Source organism: Esox lucius, chromosome 16 (genome assembly GCF_011004845.1).
Source record: "Esox lucius isolate fEsoLuc1 chromosome 16, fEsoLuc1.pri, whole genome shotgun sequence".
NCBI lineage: Eukaryota > Metazoa > Chordata > Actinopteri > Esociformes > Esocidae > Esox > Esox lucius.
Genome location: NC_047584.1, coordinates 17,396,553 through 17,422,745, shown reverse-complemented (window position 1 = coordinate 17,422,745; position 26,193 = coordinate 17,396,553). Strand labels below are relative to the sequence as shown.

Sequence of the window (26,193 nt, the reverse complement as noted above, 5' to 3'; positions counted from 1 at the left end):
TATATATATATATATATATATATATATATATATATATGCACACAGTACCATTCAAAGGTTTGGACACACCTACTCATTCAAGGATATATGTATATAATAGTGAAGACATCAAAACAATGAAATAAAACATATTGAATCATGTAGTAACCAAAAAGTGTTGAACAAATCAAAATTCATTTATATTACACCCACTCTGCATCTCACAAAGACAGAGTGGTGGGAACCATGAAACTGAAATTTGGACCCATCAGATCATAAGACCGATCTAATGTCTATCTCTCGTGTTTCTTGGCCCAAGCAAGTCTCTTCTTATTATTGGTGTCTTTCAGTAGTGGTTTCTTAGCAGCAATTTGACCATAAAGGCCTGATTCACCTCTCCTCTGAACAGTGTTGCGATGTGCCCATTACTTGTGAAGCATTTATTTGGGCTGCAATCTTTGGGACCGTTAATTGCAGATTCTGAGTCAGGTAACTCTAATGAACTGATCCTCTGCAGCAGAGGGAACTCTGGGTCTTCCTTCCCTGTGGCGGTCCTCATGAGAGCCAGTTTCATCATAGCTTGATGTTTTTTGCAACAGCACTTGCAGAAACTTACAATGTTCTTGGCATTTTCCCAGACTGACTGACCTTCATGTCATAAAGAAATGATGGACTGTTGTTTCTCTGCTTATCAGAGCTGTTCTTGTCATAATATGGCACCCTATCTTATTAAGAAAGAAAGAAATGTACCAAATAAGCACCTGTTTATTGAAATGCATTTCAGGTGACTAATTCATAAAGCTGGTTGAAAGAATGCAGAGAGTATGCAAAGCTGTCATAGAGAGAAAGTGTGGCTACTGAAAAATCTACAAAATTAAGTGTATTTTGATTTTTTTAACAGTTTTTTGGTGAAGGAATCTTCTTATCTTATTTGACCTTAGGCATCACATGGCTACAAAACCTCAGGTGATAAGTCGGGAACTAGGAAGTACTGGTAGTGTCTACAAAACATTCATTTTGGCCTTTTGTTATCCTTTCTTCACTCCAACCTGACTATGTATAATGTCTTTGGTTTTGTAGATTCAGTATTGGTGAGATAGCTTAGTGGAGACAGGTAGAATCTCCTCATGTTGATGATGAAATAGCTAAGCCTACCTCCTAGGGATCTCAAGAATAGAGAGATAATGGGTTGGGAGGTGGCGGGCAGGAGGAATTGAGTGACAGGTCTGTATTGATGAGTAATTGTTGTGTGTACATACTACCAAGACTGAATGGTTAGAGGTAGTTTTTTGAGGTATACTGAACTCCTTAAAGAAGCTCATGACTGACTGCAGTGCAGTGTAAAAATCTTTTCTAGTATAATCTTTATACTGAATATTATCAGATCTTCAACTGTGGTAATGTTAGAAACTCATTGGCAATAATGTAGCATACATGTAAGTTGGACAATTAACTTTTCACAAAGGGGAATTGGTGATTTGATAACTTTTTCCATAAAATGTCCTCAAATTTATTGAAGAAGTATCATTCTGTTGTGTTAATTGTTTTCTTTTATGTAATAGTAGTTTCTGGTTGCAGATCTGATAACATTTTAAGTAAAAACTCTGCAAAAATCTGAAAAGGGGAAGAAAAAAAAATACACCAAAAGGAAAGCCAAATCCTTCTAGGCAGTTGAGTCTTTTGGGAAAATTGTTTTGTAGAGGTTGCACTCCTTTCATATAATGATATAGACCTACTGGGCAAGGTTTGTAGCATAGGGGCCCTCCATGAATCTTCTGTGACAGAAAGCTGAGCCAATGCAGACAGGGGTAGAAATAAGTCAAAAGAAGAAACACTTAGCTTCCTGCTAGTTTATCACCTGACTAAGAATATGTACAAATGACCTCTCTTGTCTGGGTCTTAGGAATCACCATCGTGCCACACTGTAGCATTTACACTGTAATAATGGCTATAATATATTATAATTTATTTCCAATATGTAAGGCATCAAATTCCCTGTCATGTTCCGACCACCTCTCTGTCACAACTGTCCAGACTGTAAATTCTACTTTGTTTTTTTGAATCTTTATTTAGCACTTTATTGAACAAGTCTTGACTGTTGACTGCAGTCAGGTTGTGCTTATAAGGGTTAAATACAGCTCCAGAAAAAATGAAGAGGCCACAGCACCTTTCTCTTTTCTTCCCAAATAGGTTGAAAAGGGAAGTTTTGAGTGAGGAGCAGAAGCGCTCAATTTGCAGTGGTCTCTTAATTTCAACCCTTCTGCTCCTCACTCAAAACCTTCCTTTTCAACCTATTTGGGAAGGAAAGAGAAAGGTGCAGTGGTTTCTGAAACAGCTTATTCTTCAATAGCCCACAGTGCCCTGAAGTCGAATACTGTTTATCTTCAACACTGTAGGTAGAAGTGGACTGCTCATGGGACATGTGCAGTACAGATGCAACAGAATGGTGCATGAAACTAGTCTATTTACTGTACCAGGGGTCAGTGGCCATGATATGAGTTACTCTTTTGTTCTTACACAACACAGATGTCATGACTTAGTCTTATTTATTCCTTTTAGGATAGTCTTTCAATAGTTACTCCATTATCAAATTGCTTTTAACTCAATACAGAAAGAAAGGTTTATTTTTCATTGTTTGATGTTAATTCCTCAGATTTTAACTTGATTTTTTAAGTCATTTACATTTTTATGAGAAAATTAAAGGATTGCGTTTTTTGCATATTTTAATTGGCTTTTAAAGAAAGAGGGTGCTGGGTGTTTAACCGTGCAAAATTCCTAAATTGGATTCTAACTTTGACTTATTCTAGTAGGACAGAAAAAAAGGTTGTGATAAAGAGAAAATGTCATGCCATTTTGATGAAATAAAAGGATCTCCTGGAAAGGAGAGGAGAATTTAGAAAACTGGTCAGTACGTGACAATGTCTCACATTAAAGCATATCAATTTCATGGCAGAAGGTTTTTATAAATATAGAACCCATTATGATGTTTTTTGCTGCTATTTACAGTTTAGTCGTGTACAATGGACTAGTGTTATCCCGAGGGACTTAGGGTTAAGTGTCTTGCTCAAGGGCACAACTAATCCAGCAACATTTCAGTCTAACCATTAGGTTATCTGGCACCCATTTGGATTTCTTTATTTTCACAAAGAGGTGCTCATTCAGAGTGTTTTGGATAAGCTATTACCTTATGAATAATGAGTATTTCAAAACAACCGATTTTGTGACACCAGTTGAAAAGTTAACATTACATAGTGTTGTGCCCACATCAATGTACTGTATATGGCCAAGTTGTTTATGTTTGTTTCTTTAGTCAAAGACTGACACATTAGCAAAGACAAGACATGAATGATTGATTACTGTGGCAATGAAGATGACCCAGGTGACTGGTGTGACACCCATGACACCCTCTGACAGCCAAAGTGAATCCTGTGACAGGTGCCCCCTTCAGAGAAAGAAGAAAGGGAAAGAGTGAGCACAGGCCTGCTTCAGTCAAACACTGAAGTACAGAGGGCTCCACTGGAGTCTGTCTCCCACTCGATCTGCACCTTGGCGAGACGTGAGAAGTGCATCTTATCAATTATAAACCAGAGAGAGGTGGGTAAAGCAGGAGAAATAAAGTAATCCTTTATTTATTGTGGCTGTTTACGGGTAACACATTTTACATCGTTAACAGGCAGAGCATCACATTAGAACAGAAAGAGGGGTTAACATCCCATAATACAATGAAGTGGTCTGAAAGAAGCAAGTGTCACGGCCAGAACAAAACAGGCCCCTGAACATGGTGATGTGATCGGGATCGTGATCATGTGCCCCACAACATCAAAACCACTCAGTTTGAAACTTGGAATTTCATGGCTCACTTAGGTATGACAGTGATTCTACTTACAGACTACGCAAATATGAACAACATATTACTCAATAGTTTGTTATTCACAAAAGTCACAAACTGCATCTTTAAGTGGCCACATTAGTGTTACATTGGTGCTGTGATCACTATTGTTCTTCCACTGTCCAACTATCCTACACAGGGCATGAACAGGTGGTCCTGTGAACAGACACCCTCAATGTTCCCTTTCTCTGTCCCTGCAGATAGTTGCAGATCTTGTGGGTTCAGACAAACAACCACTTCAACCTCACAGACATCACTGGCGACTATCAAGCTCTTTGATCAGTGATAACATTATCGATAACCGACTCAACATAAAATATATTTACATGGCCAACTCAATATGTGTGTTTTCAAGTCTCACATTACCCTTAAATGATTTACAATAGTGTTTCCCTTTTCATTCTGTGAGCGTTCGCTCCATACTGGTGATATAGTTTCAAAGTGGTTTCAAGCATCATTTGGTTTGAACGGAAGGATAAAGCGCCATCTACTGGAGACTGCTGTTTATAGACATAAACGACGTGCTGAAGAATGCATCCTTCACTTTCTTTTGGATAACAATTAAGATCTGACATCCGATCTTTAACAACTGCATTGTGATAAATAATTATTAAAGTAGGTTAGCAGATTATATTATTTAGGATCACTTATCACCATAATGAAGCCCTCTGAAAATCTTCACAGCTCTGAAAATATGTCAGTAATTTGTAAATTCTTAAAGTAACTTGGCATCCAATGTGAGAGTACAACATTATTTGGCTATAAGTAAACATAATATGAACTTGACGAATTTCTCTGGGCAGTGAGTGTAATTTTGCAGTAAGCACTACACGTTTGCAAAACATGGAAAAATATAGAAGGGCATCTCATGCCATAGATTCAGAGAAAGTTTCTATTTGCACACCATTAGACTGAAATGGACTGACTCGCCAAACACTCAACCACCCTCACACACACATTTGTTTTTCTATCCTTGTGGGGAAAAGCATTCTATGTTCCCTATCCTTAAACCCTAGTCTTAACCCTAAAACCCACCCTAACATCAATTATCTCACATTATTAATGACCTAACCAATCTAATCCTAACCTGAAAAGTCTAAACCTAAAAGTAACTACAACACTACAAAATTCTAACACTAACACCACCTGTTAGATTTAAAATCAATCTAAACCCTATGCCAGAAATGGGACCCAGCTCAAATTGTCTCAGGTGTTATTTCAGTATTGACTTCTATCTTTGTGGGGACACACAAACACACGCACATACACACAACACACATTCTTGCCACACACACACTTCATAACTGGATTATTATGATTACTTTTGCAGTAGTATTGGTTATTTATTTTATTTTGTCATGGAAACCATTAAGTTAGTATTTGGAATGAACGGTCCTACACCTTGTGTATCCAGTTCTTATGACAATTAGTAACTATGCTGTAAACCAGTTCTGCCCAACCCTGTTCCTGGAGATCTACTGTCCTGTAGGTGTTCTCTCTAACCCCATTTGTGACAAACCAGATTTAGCTTTTCATCCAGTTAATTATTAGAATAAGATGTGCTAAATCAGAGTTGGAGAGAAAACCTAGAGGACAGTAGATCTCCAGGAACAGGGTTGGGCAGCCCTGACCTAGAGGGCAGTAGATCTCCAGGAACAGGGTTGGGCAGCCCTGACCTAGAGGACAGCAGATCTCCAGGAACAGGGTTGGGCAGCCCTGACCTAGAGTACAGCAGATCTCCAGGAACAGGGTTGGGCAGCCCTGACCTAGAGGACAGTGGATCTCCAGGAACAGGGTTGGGCAGCCCTGACCTAGAGGACAGTAGATCTCCAGGAACAGGGTTGGGCAGCCCTGACCTAGAGGACAGTAGATCTCCAGGAACAGGGTTGGGCAGCCCTGACCTAGAGGACAGTAGATCTCCAGGAACAGGGTTGGGCAGCCCTGACCTAGAGGACAGTAGATCTCCAGGAACAGGGTTGGGCAGCCCCGCTGTAAACAACCAGGCTGCCAGGCGACTTTAGGACCCTGTGAACAGTTCCATCCTGGCTGGTGAGTACAGGCAGAGAACAATTACATACACCTGTTTCTGCTAATTGCACTTGTTTCTCTGCCCTGAAAGCCAGGCTGGGCAATTGGGTGGTCGACATTCAAGTAGGGAAGCTGATAGGCTCCCTGTTTCAAAGGAGCTATGAGGGTGACGGATGAGAGGTTTCTCTGGCTTAGAAAGACTTGTTATTCTTCAGTCAAAGTCTCTGTTCAACTCATTATGTAGTTAAAAGCTCTGAGTCGTTGTTAGGTCTTGGGTACGTCATCGTTAATCTGAGTTAAAGCAAGTACAAGCTCTCTGTTTATGTAGGCTACAAAGGCTGTATCATTTTGCCTCAGTCACTTAATATTAGGATTTAATTAATTATTGTATGTTTTCTGTTGGACATTATAAATTGTGCACCTGTGTCATTTTACAGATTTTTGGTTGTATGAAAAACAGACATTTTATAGAAGAAACACAGAGGCTCTTTGCTTTTGTTGTTTGGCTCATTTATTTTTACCACCTGTTCTGCCAATTTTGATTTTGGTTCGGTTGGCTCCCCCCCAATCGTTTGCAGTAAATATATCTGTAACTGCTGAATTTCTATGATATGTTATGTCACATTAGGGTGCAATACAATGCGCTACAAAAATAAAAAAAAGTAAAATTTTTGAACCTCTCAAGTTAGGACCTTCCTATGAAGTCACCCAAGAATTGACTTTATGTTAAATGTAATGCTATGTGAAAGTATAATGTAGAGTTATGGATTTATGTGTTTTTGGCCTTCACTGATGTGAGGTGGTAACTGTCTAATGGCCTCTGGTTATTTTTGGGAACAAGAGTTTGAGACAGAAAAGTGTCCCTGACACGGCGGAGAACTGTCTGGTATCAGTGATTGTATGGTATCAGTGATTGTCTGGTCTACCAGTGATTGTCTGGCCATCTGCATAGACACTTGTGGTGCCAACGATTGGACCAGGAAGTTAATGACGTGAGTAGAATGATTAGGAACAGTTTATATACTCGAATGTGGCAAATGTTTTTCTGTCATTGTACTTATTAATTCAAACATGATGGGGTTAACTTTCATAGTCAACTTTGCTATGAGATTTTAACTCGTGTTTTACTTGATTCAGCTGAAAAGGTGCTTGCTTAACATTTGGGGTAACAAGCAGGGTCTCAACTCAAGTGGCAGTTTCTACAGAGGAAACCAGAATGGTGCGTTCCCAAGGCACCATAACGAGGTAGGCATAGTTTTTGTATATATCAATTTAATGAGCCTCCTTAAATCCTTGTAGAAATGAGAATTGATGTCTGAGATAAATAGTAATTTGATAAAATACTCACACTGAGAAGCATACGTTTTTATGATGGCACATACCGTAGGGTCAGGCTTGGGTGGACTAAAACGTTATTACATGGGGTGCAACAGAGAGAGGTTTTTGACCGGTCAGGAGAACTTACCAAGATGAAGTCGTGCTTTCTGCCACAACAAACAAGTGGTTGCTCACCTAGTTAAAGTCATAGGAACCTATCCAGTGATCAGTGATGTCTGTCTAAATGTTACCTGTAACTGTCATGTTGAATGCTTGTACGTAATGTAATATTCCCTGTGTGTGATGTTCATGATGAGGAAGTCAAGGGTTTTTCCCTGGTGGATGGTGGAGAGAAATTAAGAGTTATGATTTCTATTATGATATGCATAAAATGGTAATTCCCAGGAGAATATTGGAGACAAATGAAAGTGTGTTCTGTCAAGAATTTACATTGGGGCAGAAAGCTGCTGACGTGTTTGATACGGGCCACCAAAGAGATTTATAGATGTTTTTCACTAGACAGGATATCCAGTATGAGATGGGTCTCTGTGGGGTGTTGTTATCATTTTCCTGATATGCTTTAAAGCAGATTATCATTACAAGGACAGAATGACCAGATCAGCACATACCTGTACCTTTGGTTGTACACATGGAGTTTAGAAATAAAAGTAAAAATTGTTGGCTACAGAAAGGAATCCGATATGATTTGTCATATAATTTGTGTACTGTATGAAGATAATGCATTACAGAGTGAGCATCTGGCTAAGTTCCAGATCAATAAATGAGTCTAGCACTTTCTGTTAAGTGTTTAGATATTTACTCTGAGAGATACAGTATAGATTTGCCAAAGAAAAAATATAGGGGGAGGACAAAATAAGGGAAACACCGAACAATATATTAATATCATGGACCTAATATGGAGTAGGCCCAGCCTTTGCCTTCAATCCCTCTTGGTGGACTGCATGGCTCATAAGTCCTGAACTGTGTGTAGATACAACATTGCACCATTCTTCAAGAAGAAAAGCCTCCAGTTCTATCAGGGATGAAGGAGGTGGAAATCCACTTTACATTCTGCGCACCAGAACCTTCCATTAAGGTTCAAAGGTGTCAGCTCTGGTGAAACCACTCTTGAATTCATTTAGGTGTGTGTGGCCATTAACATCTTGGGATATTGGAATATCATTAGGTAACAGTGTAGCACCACAGGGTGCCCGTAGTCCTGTAAAAAGGCCTCATATTCCTTGGCCGTTATACAACCATGCAGAGTAACCATCGGACCCAATGACTCCCACGAGATGGCTGCCCAAACCATTACAGATCCCCTACAGTTTTTAACAGTTGGCTGCAGACATTGTGGGCTGAAGGAAATCCTTTGACTTGCTCTGAACATAAACCTGTGCCAATGTAGGAAAAGGGGTGTAAGATAACTCATCTGATCATATTAGTTGTTTCCACTGCTCAGGAGTAGAGGTTTTGTGCTCACTGGATACAAGCAATTTCCGAATGGCAGCCCTACCATAAAGTCCAGCTTTGTGCTGCTCGTGCCATACAGTCCACACTGGTTCACAGATTTAATTATGTGGTCATTTTTGGGGCGGCGTTTTAAGGGCATTCAGCAACTATCCTGTTAAGTTTCTGTGTGTCCCTGATGGTTATCCTTGATTATGAACACTGTTCCTCTTGGCTGATGCAATTTGTCAGTGTTTGGCATGCGCTGTCATGATTTTGAGACTATTGAGACTGACGCACCTGCAATTTGGACACCGACAATTGTGCCTCTGTAAATTGTCCTACTCAGATATCAAAATGCTAATTGTCAGCGGGACCAAATTGATTATTCATCTTCATTACAAATAGCAAGAGATAAAGAACCAGAAACATTGAGGAAGTAACCGCAATAGGTAAGCTAGTTGGCTACTGCTCTGGTGAGACCGCCTCATGGTGATTCTCATTTTAACCCTGTCGGAACTGTTAAGAACTGTTAAAGGCAACACTAACCAGGCAGGCTAGCTTACTTGCTATCTACCATTCTTCCACAACCCCAATTCCCTTACCCAGTCCAACTGGCATCGGTACATATTCATTTTGTGGAGCCTGGGCAAACAAAGCAGCTTAATTCACTGCCCATATAGCGACTGAGGTGGGAAAAGCTGGTTGTTAGTTTCAAGGTTTTTGCATGTCATGGCTCCTGCGTTTGTTAACGAGCAAGCTCTGAAACAAGGCCAAATCAGTTGGGTGCAATCACTCTTGAATACAAAACCCTTTTTGTTTTGTGCAAGATTCTATTTTTGTTATACACAAAGAAGGAATGATTCCTGCATCACCAATACATGAAACATCCTTCTAGGGAAAGAAAGAGCCACTGTATTTAACTCTAAATGCTCTCACCACTGCACCTAGTGGTCAGTCTGTATTCTAACTTAGCATAACATCTTATGAATTTGTCTGTCAAAGATTAATGTATACAATCTCAAGTATTCGCCTGAGACCAGCTTGGTCAACTGCATTGGATACATGCATGTCCCGCCCTAGAAAACACAGAGACAGCATTCCCACTAGAATTACCTGTGTTAAAGTAGAACATTGTTAAATTATGTTCAAGTCACCTGCAGACAAGTTGAATAGTCGGACATGTGAAGTGGTTTTTTATGATATACTGAGATCAGAACCAAAAGAGATTGCTTTGAACTAACTAAATTGATTGATTGATTCATTATGCAAGATAGCCTTTGCAAGATGATAATTATCTTCCATGTGAAAATCCATATGAACTGTAATAAATCATGAAAACCTTTGAATTGATTAATTTAACCTGTAGTCTAATAACCTGTAGTCTAATAACGATTCCCTTGGATCGTATTCCAGCACACAGTGACTATTATTGTCCCATTGCACCCATCTAGCTTTGCTATGATGTAGCAAATCTGATTAATGTGTTGGTTTATTTTTAGCTTCCTGAAGTATCTGGCCCACTTCAATGGTGTGTAGTTCTGGAAGAAATCAATGATGTTTCCTTACTGCCACCTGGTGGATATAATTTAAACATTTCACACGCTGAATTTCACTTCCTCAAAAAAAAAAAGAAGAAAAGAAACACTGCGCAGTTATCTTGAAAATGTGAATAAGATTTTGACAATAGAAGTTAAGCAACAAAACTAGCCTCTTAATGTTGTTATTGAAAACATATATTTTGTTAGTCGAAATGAGCTAGAAAAAAAGACCCGGTCATATATATTGATATTTAAAGAAATATTTTGAATCGAAGTCATGACAGATTAAAACAATAAACAATCATTCTAAAAGGAGATGGGACTTCTGATTCTGATTGCCTATGACGACCCCTCCCCTCCCCTTATGGGCGTTATACGTTGGTCATCATAGCAGGATCAAACTTCCCAAGTCCATGTTCGTGACCGGGATTCTAAATCGGACCGTATAACATCAAAGGCAGTGAAACGCGTTCCAAAAGTCACGTTATAGCTGAAAGCGACACGATTCATTGTAAATTTGCAGACAAAGCGGATCTGTTCGATATTGGGTGGAAATATGCAGCACCAGAGGAGGTATTGGTGACTCATGCGTGCGTAGTAACGAATAAATTGTCAATGCACGCTCATATCAGCAAATCCAACGCACCTTACCAAAAAGGTCACCGTGGATGGGATTTTGTAGATAATTTACTCAAAACCTTGTTTTGTGGGGAGTCAAAGGCACACCAGACGTTACGTTGCTCAAGGATATTTTAATCATTCTCCATTAGTTTCTTTTTTGGACTGTACTTGGTCACCTGTACCATCCTCAGAACGGTAAGCTGCTTTATATCAGGGGATTATTCTCATACAAGAGCAGACTGTGTTCTTTGTTCACTGAAGCTTCATGATAAATCGATGTTTGAGATGCTCTAACAGGTGTTTTGAAATATTTAATAAACGTTTATTTAGATACATAGACAACAGTAAGATGAAATGCACACTGATTGCACACTGATATGTCTGGCTCCTTGCTGATATTGAAGTTATTGATATAGAATGTTTGTCTTTTTTCCTTTACATGACATTGACCAGTATCAGGGTTATCGTTATTCACAACAGAATCCTCTTTAGTTATTATTCTATTTGTTAAACCATTTTTAAACAATCTATTTCCGACCAGTATCATTAAAAGATAAATTAATTCATCTGAAGTTTATCATAACTTGTCTATAAGAGGAATGGCCTGATACATTGTTATGGTAGCTGATCGTTTTTAAGGCTTATTAGGCTATTTATCATTATTTGTATTTTATATTATTATTTTAGTTCGCTGTTTGCAGCCTAACTCCACGTGAAAGGTTACTTTTACTATTCATCAAAGGCAGATGAATATCAACCTCCAAAGAAACCGAAGACACTTGCAGTAATGCCTCATTATCCATAGTGAAAGCGGACATCAGATTGTGCAATTGAATGGATTGGTGAGGGTTAATGAGCACAGTCGATGGCTTATGTTTGATTTGATAAAGCCTAAAGAAACGCATTGTGTTTATTGCCAATAAGTTAATTTCCCATCGCTTTGGACTCGTACCTGTTTGAGAATAATTGTTGGCTATCCATCTGGCTGCCAGACGGTGTCGTAGACATGTCTGTCGTGTCCGGTCTCCTCGCCTATACGTAGTTGTGGATTTCTGTCAGCGTTTGAATGAGGGATCGATCTTAAACTATCCTATATACAATTAAAATAGTTCGGCATGTTATTCTCCATATACTTTATAGATTACAAAGTTATTCTTTCTCTTCTCCTTACAGCGAATGTGACTTTTCGTTTTGGATAAAATAAGAAAGGTTTCGCAGAAAGTGACAGAGCGCTCTAGAGTGAGGACTTTGGTACTGTATTTTAGGAGTGATGGCGGCGTCTGCACCTTCCTCCTCCACCGGCGAACCGGATCCCAACTCGACAAATTTACGACCACCTGGCTCAAGTAGGTCCATCACAGATAAAACGCTATTTCACTTTTGCTATTTACTTTGTGGGCAATGCCATTAATCATTTCCATTGAGAAAAAAATGTACCATTCTAAATGCCTCTTACCCAACAAATCCCCGCAGCATTGCGTGCGCGGTGGACCTCCCGGCGTATGCTTGAAAGACGAATACTGCTGTCTAAACAGGCGATGTCGTCTAAAGTCTGAAAAGAAAAGACTAATGTCTAGGTTAGTAGGCTTCATGCTTTAGGTGTTTGAGAAAGAAACATATTTAAACTCTTTAAAATTATGTTTATAAATACTATTACAACATGTAGGTCTAATTTAATAATTATTTTAATTGCCTATATTAACATTATTATTAGGTTCTTATTATTATAGCATTTCAAAGAGGATGTACTAATGTATATTCTGTGAATGTCATTCCTCGCGGTTGAATAAAAATAGTGAGTAAGGTTGAAGGGTAGCCTAATTATGTGCAAAGTAGCGTTAATTGTAGCCACACTAAATTGGCCCTAATGACATGTGTTCTGGCGCCTTATTATTTTATCCTCCGTCAACTGGGGGGGTAATATAGCCCGGGATTTAGATATGTAAGCGGACAACAGCTCAAACTCAGTATGCCTGCTTTTAATTATCTAATTGCTTTTGAAGAAAAGCCACCACCTATTGCTTATATTCCTACATCCAAACACGTTTCGACGTACATGTAAGATTTTCTTTACATAAAACAGTAGAATGTAAATTTATATTGATAACCCCTCAGTGTAAATTATACATTTGCAATGATAAACGATTAGCAAAATAGCACCTGAGTTTTTTTTTAAACAAAACGTATTCAGTCAGTGCTGCTTTTCCTTGACAAATTGTGCTTGCTTCGTCGGTTCCTGGGCTTAATGGTGTGCCAAAGCCATTAGACCAGTGTCAAGCCAGTGTTACAAGCAGACGTGTAATTTAATTTTTGTCTATAGGTCTATCTCCATAGACATTTATGAATTATTTACTTGGAAATCAGAATTATGCAAGTTGATCTTCTGATCATTCCAACCTGTAATTGGCACATTTTTAATACTTATTGCTAACGCTTTGTATTTAAAATGTTTTGTTGATTATAATTAATATATTTGCGGAGGAATATATTGACTTGTAATCCTATTCACGGTTAAACGTGGATTCAGTGTACGGTAATGCTGTCTGACCCTTCCACTGCCTGCTTTTCAATTGTCATTTGTTAACATAATTATTTATAGCCTAGACTATGTTGTTTCTAATCACATAGAGAAAATGCGGTTCTTTCTAAAATAAAAGGGTTTCACCTGAAACAGTTTTTTTCAAAGGGTTCATGGACAGGAAGAGCCAAAGAACCCCTTTGAACCTTTTCTTTATTCACCTCCCCAATGTAATCCCTGGAAGCCCTTGATAGCGGCGTAATGACCAGGCCGTTTGTACTGACAAATATCTGGTGATGCGTACATATCTTTCCAGCAATTTCTCTCCCAGATAGTCGCAAAACCCATTCCCAAATGAATTAGTTAACTGATAATATATCATCGAATTCATTGTGTGCTGCTGCGACGTGCTTCAACGTTTACCCATCAATCCATCGCTTTGAGTTTGGATTTATTTGAGCAGAAATAATGCACTTGAGGCCTCAAGTAAGCGCCCTCTCAATAGTTTTTCAAAACTATTTTAGGCTATGACGCTTGGTGTGGAGTTGCTCATGGATGTACTAGAAAATTGGGAATGAAGATATGTGGTAAGTTTACAATTTCCATATCATATATTTCCTTGAAATATTCGATTGTCATGTTGACTATGAGGCTATTTTGTTCCTATAATTTAGGTTATTTATGTAGGGTTATGTTCCATATTTTGTGGAATGTTTTTCAAACTATTGTTAAATCTTGAGTAGAAAATGAAGTGGGGGCTGTTAATTAATTTCCCACTGGCTTGCGTCACACTTTGAAACGCAATGTACATGCCATACAAATGAATTAAATGTTTTAAACTGTATTGCGTTTTTGGATAAATGTAATTTATATGTACTTATATTGTGGCTGAATTAAAAAATGAAAGCGAAGGTATTTCAACGCAATCAGACCATTGTCATAATCGGAGGAATATTTATGTGTGAAGCACAGCCTGTGCAGACTGGGTGGCTATGTTTACGTGGTCTTTTAAATGCTGCCTTATTTTCTGCCCCTTTGTTTATTTTTCTGGTTTCTTATATTGAAAGGATGATTATGTCCATAATGATTATTACCACGGTTCTAATAGTGACAAACCGGTTTTTAATGGGAAAAAAGCAGTTTGAAAAACTGCAGAGACCATAGGCTATTGGACCAGAGAAAAATGGAAAGTTCTACGTTAGCGCGTCTCAAAATGGTCGGTCTCACGTGCACCACTAAAACGTATTTAGTGTTGCATATGATTTAATGTTTTCTTACCCTGTTAACCTTATTACATCTTACATTCAATCTTAATGAAAGCGTACTCTTGCGCCCTCCCATGGTTTACTAGAATTAAACTACACGCTTACGTTGTGTAATGACGTTGTAATAGGCTACACAATTAGCCTACTTAAGTTATCCAACCCCCTTTTCAATTCACAGGTCATTTCAAATGAACATACAGGTTCACTACACTACATTCATCGTAGTAATTCAGAAGCACGATCGCTTATAATGTCCTTATTTTAACTTAATATCTCTGTATTTTAACTAATATCTTAATACGCGTGTGCACCTGCCTTTTAACTAAAACATACCTAGTTAAAGCTCAAAGTTTGATAACGGAGCGGGATTTATTCATTAAAGCTATAGCCCCTTGGGTGGAATGGTTGATAGCAGTCCTTACCATGATGAGAGGCCATCAGTGAGGAGAAAAAAGAACGAGACGCGTCTGAAATCGCAATTCGTCAAGGTTCTGTTTTACGGAGATAGTGCTGTCAGTCATCTACTCCTCAATAGGTCGATAGGCCACTCACGAATTAAGTGGGAGCAAAATGCATTAGCCCTATCTGATGTAGCCAAGCGTTGAGTCTATTGTCAGTTTTCCTTAACGACCAATCAAGGGAGTAGCCTATAGGTCTAAGGCAAATGCAAATCTAAATCAAATGTTTTAATATACTATTTCAGTATTGTTAGACTACGTTGGCTAATAATTTAAGTATTTTTTTTATATCAGGAGTTATCACAAAATGGGCTACTTCAGATACCCAGACCCAAAATTAAGAATGTGAAGCACATCCCTTGGCCATGTAAATTGTTCGTTTTTAGTTGATTTTTAAATTACTTCACATGAGAAATTGTTGGAGCAAGCATATTGAATATATATATATACGTTTTTGTATGTTAACAGTAAATAACTACATGATAATAAACTATTAAAAATGAAATAAATGCCTTAGTAAAAGGGATTTTTATACAGAACACTAGTATATCTTGTTATTTATTCATCCAAACAATGGGGCAGTGAAATTGCATAGAATTGACTTTCATATATTCTAGGCCAAGCTAGCTGAAATATTGGGTTATTGATTGTATTTATGATCATAAATAACATCACATTTCTGGATTTTTTTATTATCTCAGATGTATTTCTTTTTTAGGGTCAAGTTAATAGTTATATTTTTGAGAAAACAGTAGACTAAATAATATTTTGAGTTAATATGGAGTTCCCTACCTGCCTATAAACCTATAAAATATGCTATATATATAATCGCAGCACAGTTTAACTATTGGGTCTGCCTGCTGACTTGAATAGCATTGGTCCAGTGTGGGCTCTTCCCTGCTCACTGATGTGGAATGTGTCAGAGGGACTTAATACGAATTTACAACTAATGACCTCTATTTGTTTTTGCTTGGCTGGCTTTTGGTGGTGATGTCATGGGTCTCAACATCCCACTGACTCTTCTTCCCATAAATAGGCTTCCCTGGACAGGATGGGAATTCCTGCCTCTAAACTACCCTACACTATACTGTACTGTAGCATTGTCTGCACAACCAGTTAGTGAGAGAGTAGGTTAGTTATAGGGCATGTTTATTTGCGAAAAAGTTTGTCATCAAAATGTTTGGGATTGGGAATGATGATGGTAGGCAGTCATTTGAATCCTCAGCTTTTTTCTACAATTCAGGATTTTTGCAGAAGAACAACAACCTTGAGGAAAAGATCAGTTCACTGAAGGAAAAACCTTCCAAGGATCTTCTGGATAACAGCGACAGGGATTCCCGTTTTAGACGCACCGAGACAGATTTTTCCAATCTGTATGCTAGAGGTAAGGGGACAGGATATTATAATCACGTGAAATATTTCAATTAAAATTACCATAATCATGTATGGGACTTCATTTCTTTCAATGAAAAAATGGCTAGCCCACTGAACTTTTTTTTTTAAATAAATTTGAGACGGTTGATGAATGTGTAGGCAGTAACCTAGATATATTACAGATTTTAAATTTTTTCCAGAAAAATAACAAACCACAATGATAAATGACTCTTAGAAATTTCAATTGAATTGGTTGCTATGCATAAAATGAATATTCACCGTACAACAATAGCCTGCCAGATCAAATGTTTATATCTGTAAAATAGCCTAGACTACTCAGGGACACTCAATGGAGAACATACCAAAAAGAGGGGCCTAATTAATTTATACAATTTTTACCAGATTTACAGAAGAAAAGCAAGTAAATTGTATACACATAGTACATAGAATAGTCATGACAAATTTGATTAAGATGTGCAAGTGACCTCGCAAAATAACACTTAAATAATGGAGGAAGCGGATTAAACACAAATACTGACATGCATATTAATTGCTCACCCTAGATTTATTACCAGCCAAAAATGGTGAGGAACCAACCATGCAGTTCCTGCTGGAGGTGGTGGATATTCTCACAAACTATGTCCGCAAGACCTTCGACAGATCCACCAAAGTCCTGGACTTTCACCACCCCCACCAGCTGCTGGAGGGCATGGAGGGTTTCAACCTGGAACTGTCTGACCAACCTGAGTCTCTGGAGCAGATCCTGGTGGACTGCAGGGATACTCTGAAATATGGAGTGAGAACAGGTGAGAACAAAAGAAGATAAAGGAGGCAAATAGCATAGCCAATCCCAAATTATAATCAGTATCTCAGATTTTTCGACATTAGGGTTTAATGATTGCAGTTAAAGACAAGTGATGAAGCCGTCACGAGCAACATATTAAAAACAAAGTGTTGTCTTCTTCCTAGGTCACCCCCGCTTTTTCAATCAACTTTCTACTGGCTTGGACATCATTGGTTTGGCAGGAGAATGGCTCACCTCCACTGCAAACACAAATATGTGAGTCCTCTTTGATTCCCCGTTATTACACATTTATGATGAATTATTCTTCACAAGTCACAGGAACTTTAAATATTGTCATTCAAACTAGTTATCAAAATCCACATTATTTTGTGCAAAGTTTAATATGAACAATTATCTAACCAATTATTATTTTACATAGCTCTGTGAAAGGTTGGGGTTGTGATGATTGGTTGGGAGACCTAATTCACCACTGAATGGATTTGGCTCTGGTTAATGCAAGTCGGGCAATGAAGAAAAGCAACGTTTCCTATTATTTTCCAAATGGCTTCTGGAGATTTTGGTGGAAGTTGAAGATCAGTGAAAGTGACATATTTGGGGCCTTTGGAAAGCTTCTAAATTAATGGTCATGAGGATGCTCTCACAAGCTGCTTTTGTAAGTCAGTAAAATGACAACACACAAAGGACTGAGTTATCTGATGTTTTCTGTGTTATTGTTGTTGACTAACATGGTTAATGTAGCCAGATATGCAGCCCTGCAGGCAGACTAAATTGAATATTGATTAGGAACCCAGGTCGTTGTTTTATGTAACGCTCTTTTGGATAAAGATAATGGTTCCCCAGAATGAGATTCTCCAATGGGATCTAGTGCACAAATGTGAACAACAGAAATGTTGATTCAGTGTTGCTTTTTTTCATTGGGAAAGGCAATCTGGAAGAGACAGGATTGTGATACAAAGGCTGCCCAGGGATCTGTCCAAGAACATTTGATGTGTTGCTGGCCATGGGCTATTGTTGACCTGTTTACACAGAGGCTGCCCAGCCAGTGACAGCACTGGTCACAGAGAGTCAGCTAGTGGAACGTGATGATATTGGCTTTGTCAAACTGGAAACCCTTCAGGGCATTGTGAAATCATCATAACAAAAAACACTGTATGAAGAAGCACTGACGAAACATTGCATTGTTTTTATATATTTAACCTTCATTTAACCAGGAGAAAACCCTTGAGGTAAAAAAAAAAGAAGCCTTCCCTTTTTTCTGACAGTTACATGGCAAGAGGGTCAGCAGGAAGTAGTTATAGTCAGCGTGTTCATACAACACCAGAACACGAAACGATCACAATGGTCAACAACATTGTCATCTGTCAGAACTTGCAGCTCGTTCCCTGCTCATTTCGGCTTGGTAATTGCCAAAGTGATCTGTGATGTCATGGTCTTGTCATTTTTATCGTAATAATACAGAAACATGCGCTCTCCGCCAAGAATAGGCCTCTTCATTATCCCTGACACATATTGATTGATACTAATAGGTTGACGATCATGTCCCCAGGATATCATCAGGATACATGAGTGAGCAAGCAAGAATTAATTTGGGACGTGACAAAAAAATAGGTCCTGTCTCTTATTTGACATTGTCACTGGATATGGTAAGCAGGCTGTATGTGCTGTCTGTCTGGCACAGTGTGATAAACTGTACTGTCCCAGTTGACTAATGCAATGACTTCCACTGCATGAATACACATGTAGTGTAGTTAAAACAACTTCAAACAATACACAGTGAAGGTCAGCTCATTGAATTAATCCAGCTGAACCCCATTTTAAGTAGTCCATATACACTACCATTACTGCATTACTACCACTACAACTACTGCACTCACAACCATTGTTACCACTAATGTTACTAATGGATATTTTATAACATTTTCTAATGATACAGAGGCAAGATTGTATTCTGTGAAAATGATTGCAATGGTTGAATTTATATAAGGATTGTAATGATTGAATTCATCTAAGGTGAAACATCTATTCTTTAACAGCGAGTATCAAAGAGATAAAGGTAATATACTGGAAATATTAAAAACGCATTCATACAAGGTCAGTGGAAGCTGTTGTCCAGAAAAACCTCAGAAACAAAGGCAATTACTTTCTCACTATGCTACATCACATTTCTAGCTTCTCCTTGCTAACTACGAGACAAAAACTCCCTTTTTGTGGCATATTCCTAATGGACTTCAGACTATGTGACATTCATGTTCTTTCTCATTCCACTCCAACAAATGGACTCTCTAATTCGATGTGACAGAGCTATCATTGAACCGTGGCTGCTAATAAAGTAGTGTTCCATGCTTTCTCTGGCTTCAAAGTGGCGTTACTCTATATACACAATAAGAAACATATAAAATAAATCAGAATTTAAGAATACAAAAAAATAACAATCTATTCCACAATGAAATAGGATACAGTTATTGGCCTTTACCAGAACAATGATGCATTATCCAAGGATTTTGCCACCAGCCTTCATTGATTCTGAGAATGTGTCAATGCAGATAATGCATTTCTATTGGCAGTAAGTGAATGGAGAGCGATGCCCTGTGTTTCAGGTTCACCTATGAGATCGCCCCAGTCTTTGTGCTCATGGAGCAGTTGACGCTGAGGAAGATGAGGGAGATTATTGGCTGGCCAAATGGTGAGGGTGATGGGATATTTTCACCAGGTAAGTGAAAGGTAGTGGTGCTAAATTCATTTTCTGTCCCAACATTCCCAGGTTGCCAAAAAAGTTGAATCCGAAGGAAACCTTGAAATCCAGGTTTATTTTGCATCTCTGGATAATCTTTGAATTTTGGGAAAGTTACTGACATTTTGCATCTTTATATGCATTGATAATCTGTGACAAATATTCCTTAAAATGATTGCCTATGGATAATGCTATTAGCTGAAGATTGTATGCAATATCTGTGCAGGTGGAGCAATATCCAACATGTACAGTGTGATGATTGCCCGGTACAAGTTCTTTCCTGAAGTCAAGGCCAAAGGCATGACAGCAGCCCCGAGACTGGTACTGTTCACCTCAGAGCACGTGAGTCTTGTCCTGAACGTCTGGTCAAACGTAATCCAGGTGAAATTAATAAAAAGAGACATTTTGGATACGCATAATCCCAAATGTCCCCTTACACCATTGTTATTGTGTCACCACTGAGCCGGTCTCTACTGTGTAACGAGTTTCTGAAATCTCAATCATTATTAAAATAAATGAAACCATTGGACTGTACATCAGCCGACTGTGTCTCAGACCTCAAGTAGCAGGCCAGTCTAAACGTCACGGTTGTGTGTTTTTGCAGAGCCACTACTCTATTAAAAAAGCCAGTGCTGCTCTGGGCTTTGGAACAGAAAACCTGATCCTGTTGAGCACAGATGAAAGGTTTGTAGATCCACCTTCAATACACTGCACTGTGTAAAACAGATGGGTCAGAGGCGTCCTGTGACATATCTGTTTGACTGTCTAGAGGGAGAGTAATTCCTGCTGATTTGGAAGCCAAGGTCATCGATGCCAAGGCCAGGGTGAGTTTCAAATGCATTCCCCGAAAACGTGAATTAGCATTAATTTGTTTCTGAGAAATGATGTGAATCACTGAAACTAAATTACAATGTACCATATGATAATACCGATCCTGTAGTTAACTGAATAGTTGTTGAGCTTAAATCAAACGTTATTTGAAGTGTATCATTGGCTACGTGTTTTCAGAACAATACTGGTCTACTTTCATTTTAGGCCCCCGCAAATATTATGTTTCCCATTGACACTCGTTACAAAGCACAGTCTTCACAATCTAACACCGTTACAGGAGAGAACTGATAGCAGACTGACAGTAACGAGAATCCAATTCTGCTGTGACAAAGGCTTTCCAGGAGAAACAGTCAAACATCTGTGAAATCCGCTTCAAGCATATCATTTAACGTCAAACATTACACAAACCGATGAATGTAACAGTTTGAATTCATTTCACTAATGTAAGAGCTCTTGCACATTCTGCTGTGTGTTTACAGGGTTGTGTGCCAATGTTCGTGAACGCTACAGCTGGCTCCACAGTGTATGGTGCATTCGACCCCATCCATGAGATTGCAGACATCTGCGAGAAATACAACATGTGGCTACATGTGGATGTAAGTGTATCTTGCTAACATGAAGACAGTCGTCTCGTTTGATTAAGAATACGTTTTCCAATACATTTTCATGGTTGAGTGGCTTCTGTTCAGTTTAGTCTAATTGTTATGCTGAACCACCTTGTTTAGGGTGCATGGGGAGGAGGACTTCTGATGTCCAGGAAGCACAGGCACAAGCTGAGTGGCGTAGAGAGGTACTACATTGACCACTTACCCTGATAACATCAGTCACACATTTGTTTTTCTACCCTTGTGGAGACTACAAAAAATAATTACCTATTTTCCCTATGACCTAATCATAATCCTAACCTTAACCTAACCCAAACTTTAATAACCCAACCTTGATGCCTAACCTTAACCTAACCCTAAAGGCTAACCCTTAAGCTATCCCCTAATGGCTAACATGAAATGAACCACAATTACCTACTAACCCTCAAATATAGGTTTTACCCAAACCTCATCCGGAAATGACACAATTTGTCAGGTTATACTATCTTTGTGCAGACTTCAGATGAACAGAGACCTGGATTACGCACACCCACAGACACACACATCGGTGACCTGTATCACAGTCTGCGTTCCATGCTTGCAGGGCTAACTCAGTCACCTGGAACCCTCACAAGATGATGGGAGTGCCACTGCAGTGCTCTGCCATCCTGGTCAGAGAGCGGGTAAGACCATTACTGCCTGGTGGGTCTGTGTATACTATGAAGCACACAAGTTATTCTAGTCTACACAAAGTCCAGTTTGACTTCCCCACTGAACCTTTAAGATGCACTCCCGCGCTTGCAAGTATTTTCAGTCAGTGATTTGGAAAGTAGCGCTCAAGAACTGGTCCCAGTTTGTACTACATCATCCGGTCGTGTGTTTTGTCATCAATTTTCCAGAATATGTTATGAATCCAACTGATACAATATGTTCTACTGTTGTCGTGCTTAAAATCCTGGAGTGCATATTGAATCCTCCATCCTTCACAGGGTGTGTTATCAGGCTGCAACTCTATGTGTGCTGGCTACCTCTTCCAACCTGACAAACAGTACGACGTGTCGTACGACACAGGGGACAAGGCCATCCAATGTGGGCGACATGTAGATATCTTCAAATTCTGGCTTATGTGGAAAGCAAAGGTGAACGTATCTCTCCAAGCCCTTGTTGTGATACAAAGTCATTTTTTTTTTAAATATGTAACCGGGGTATATCTTCTCTTAGATCGGGTAACATAAAAAGACTAGGTTTTGTATTCATTGTTTTTTCAAATTGCTGTCGAATAGGGAACGGTGGGGTTTGAACAACACATCGACAAGTGCTTGGACCTCTCGCATTATCTCTACACCAAAATCAAGGACCGCCAGGGCTATCAGATGGTGTTCGAGGGAGAGGTGACGTTTTTAAGACTTCGTTTTCTACTTTGCACTGAAATATGTGGTGAATATAAATCAGAAGACATTAACTGAGGTGGCCTAAAGGGTTTTGAGCAGCACATTGAGTAATGCATATTACTGCATAACTGTGCCTGTCTGTAAGTGTTTTTTTTGTAGTTTGAAACTCCTTTTAGATGTCAGATCTTAATTTGATCATCCTCTTGTTGGGGGAATGTTCAGGCCAAGCAGTACATTTAAAAGTTATAGTGTATTCAAGGTTTAAACAAATTTCCAACAAAAGAATATCTGACTTTATTTGCCCTAATTAAAATGTCCATTCATTTTAATCCACAGTGCACAACATATCTAAATTCAGACAATCCGTCAACATTTCTAGATTACTTCTTCAGAAGTAAAGATCCTTAAAATTGTTGTCTGTCTTTGCTTTCCACAGCCCCAGCACACAAATGTTTGCTTCTGGTACCTTCCGCCAGGTATTCGGGGCATGCCTGATGGTCAGGAGAAGCGGGAGAGGTTGCACAAGGTAAGGAGTAAAGGACTGAATGGCTTCTGACAGCTCTGACCTACTGAACATTTCCCTGAATTGTCCATATCTTTAAACCAGGTGGCCCCCAGGATCAAGGCCATGATGATGGAGTCTGGAACTACCATGGTTGGATACCAGCCTCAGGGGGACAAGGTCAACTTCTTCCGCATGGTCATCTCCAACCCCGCTGCCACCCGATCAGATATCGACTTCCTGACCGACGAGATTGAAAGACTGGGGCGGGACCTGTAATGACCACGCCCATAACAGATGTTGTCCTTTGACTTTTCCTCTGCAGCTTTGTCGTGTCCAGCTTAAAAAAAAGACCCTGAGCTACAGTAAGCTTCATGTTCCTGTTGTCTATTGAGCAGTCGTGTAGGACTTTGAAACTCAAGCTTGTAGGTCTTTTAAAACCACAGGTGACCTTCAGAATATTAAGCAAGTGATCCATGTTTCCTATCTGTTCTGTCTTTTAGCAGTGACTATGCCATTGTAAGATGACTATTGAACAGTATAATCTAAATAAGAATACATATTCACATAATTGAGACATTTTCAGTAGAGACAGAGCACAATACAAGGGACCTCATGGCATAGATTCAGTATATTCAGTATTGTAATATATACTGTACATATATATATATTATAATAGTGACTATTGGCGCTGTGTGTTGTCCATGTAATTATTAAGTCAGACACACTGTATGCATCACCACATTGTATCCAGGCTGTTCTTCCCCTTTCATATTAAGTATAGGGGAAAGGTACTGTAACATAGTGATTATAACAGGTACTGTATTCTACTGCTGTGTTTTTAGAGCTAATACATCTTGTCTAGATTGTGTATAGTAATGTTACATGGCTTTTGTGATAACTGTGTCCTAGTTTTACAGTAACACAAGTTCCCATGATGATAATATAAGCATTTAATAGATATAATCCCTATTTATATCAAGAAAGTATATGTGTGAAAGAGTTATCTATTCCATTTGTAATGTATCCTTACTTATATTTTGAAACACTTCGATATATTACCCGAATGTTTTGAGTAAAAATTATATTAAAGGTATTTTAGTGTATTTGTGAACCAAAGAAGGGTATACTTATACTTGCAAATGAATATAAATACAGCCCTTAATGTAACCAATAGATGGATTAAGATATTTCTATAGGAATATGGAACTCAGTGTCCACCCTTAACCTTAGTGCCATCAATGTTGTGTAACTGTGATGTCATTGTGGATCACATTGACTGAATGTTCTAGAGTCACATGACTAGCTGGGAGGGAAGCTGAGCTCTGGCAGCTATGTTGCTGGTGTTTCATTTCATGAAAAGCACAATGCTAAACTACTGTATGTGGGGGGAAAAATATCCTTGGGACAAAAGGATTCTTTGTATTTTAACGGTGATGCATTTTAGAGCATTAACTCTGCCTTGAAGTATTTCACTTCATCAAGGGTGCCATTTATTGAAATATATCACACCTTTCAAATCTTTAACTGTTATGTCATGGACTTATTTTGCTCCACATGTGCACTATATTATCCTTTGAGAATTGATGTTGTAAGAGACCAATTGTGTGCCATTGAGATGTTGACCTACACAAAACAAATGCAGTTATTTTGTTTCTGTGATGAGATTGATTTAATACATTCCTAAGCGAGTGGGATGGATGTCTGCTGTCAAGGTGGGCACTTTAAAACGTAACACTATGTGCATAGTATTACTGTCCTATTTACACCACTAATACAAATCTCAGCTTTAAAACATTTCAGAAGAACATTTTGGCAGTTCTTGTTAATGAGGTCCAATGATAATTTGCTATGCATTGCACTCAATTAATAAATCTGTGGCTATGAGTCTGCTTGACTTGATGTTAATGGTTTACTGTTTTTAATGTGCTACTGTTTGCATTGATCTTCCCATAGCATCTTCTGGGGTCAGGTTTTTGGTGGCTGAATTGTAAAAAGCCTTTAGGTGACAAATCTGCCATTCTAAATTCAGGTCAGTCATGGGGAACAGCAATGATGTGAGAGCAATTTTGAGATGATGTACCTCAGAATTCAACGCCTTTGCCTCCCACCATCCCATCTTTCGTCAGAGGCACCTTAATGCAGTCTTCTCAATGGTACGCTGGTATTTTCCAATGGTATTTTTATGCAATTTGGTCATGAAACTGGGCAACCCAATGTTTTGTCTTTCCAACCCACCTGCTCCACCACCACCAAAAGCGCGCAACACACATCACCCAGACTCCCTCGGCCAAATATCCGCTATAAGCGAATTTGTGTTTATTTCCATGGTGCCTCCTCCAAATTCTCCAAAGTGTTATTGTCCTTCTACATTCCACGAATGAATCACCCTGAAGGGGGGTTTTATTGGCTGATCATCTCACAGCTGAGGTTTCACGAGGCCCTGTCGTGTGTACTCCATGCCTCTCCTTCCTCACACTTCAGATATTTATCATAATGCACAGCCAACTAGATGCTCCCTTTACATTTTTTCTTTCCAGAAAAGCCCATTTCAAGGCTCTGCCTGGGTGCCTTTTATTTATACCCAGTCATATAGGAGAGTAGTGTATCAGTGATGCCAGGTGAGCTGCTAGCAGCACATATCCCATGAGACACGGCTCTCTGTTTCACGGTTCACTGCAGTGATCATTATGGACTTGATGTCACGATGTTTTGTCAAGTTACCAGCACACAAAATACAGGACTGGATAAATCATAGTCTTAAGAGGGTGACTGAAATCATAAACCTGTCTTATTCTTTGGATAAAATTGTGTTAAACAAAAGTAGGTATTTGTTTGCGTCAGTAACGCTGATAATATTGTCTAGGCTTAATTTAACTGATGCATAATTACAGAGCTAATTTAGAAGCA

At 38.9% G+C, this 26,193-nt stretch overlaps 1 protein-coding gene across 6 annotated transcripts; it reads left to right on the top strand.

The window, feature by feature from the left end:
* Nucleotides 1-6,037: 6,037 nt before the first annotated feature.
* On the top strand, nucleotides 6,038-25,191 carry LOC105022482 (glutamate decarboxylase 1). Of its 6 annotated transcripts, XM_010890935.4 has the most exons (19): nucleotides 6,038-6,171; nucleotides 6,738-6,888; nucleotides 7,034-7,141; nucleotides 11,998-12,170; nucleotides 13,867-13,929; nucleotides 16,309-16,449; nucleotides 17,003-17,245; nucleotides 17,409-17,499; nucleotides 19,842-19,954; nucleotides 20,202-20,317; nucleotides 20,580-20,659; nucleotides 20,745-20,799; nucleotides 21,286-21,402; nucleotides 21,532-21,596; nucleotides 21,995-22,073; nucleotides 22,380-22,529; nucleotides 22,674-22,781; nucleotides 23,218-23,307; nucleotides 23,389-25,191. In XM_010890935.4, exons 4-19 carry the CDS (start codon nucleotides 12,095-12,097, stop codon nucleotides 23,560-23,562), a joined length of 1,761 nt encoding a protein of 586 aa, XP_010889237.1. In that variant the 5' UTR covers nucleotides 6,038-6,171; nucleotides 6,738-6,888; nucleotides 7,034-7,141; nucleotides 11,998-12,094; the 3' UTR covers nucleotides 23,563-25,191. The 6 variants fall into 6 exon arrangements, with proteins under 6 accessions (XP_010889237.1, XP_019910042.1, XP_034142846.1 ...); XM_020054483.2 differs by having other exon boundaries at nucleotides 6,038-6,888; nucleotides 12,090-12,170; XM_010890937.4 differs by lacking the exons at nucleotides 6,038-6,171; nucleotides 6,738-6,888; nucleotides 7,034-7,141 and adding an exon at nucleotides 10,604-11,019 and having other exon boundaries at nucleotides 12,090-12,170.
* The last annotated feature ends 1,002 nt before the right edge of the window (nucleotides 25,192-26,193 follow it).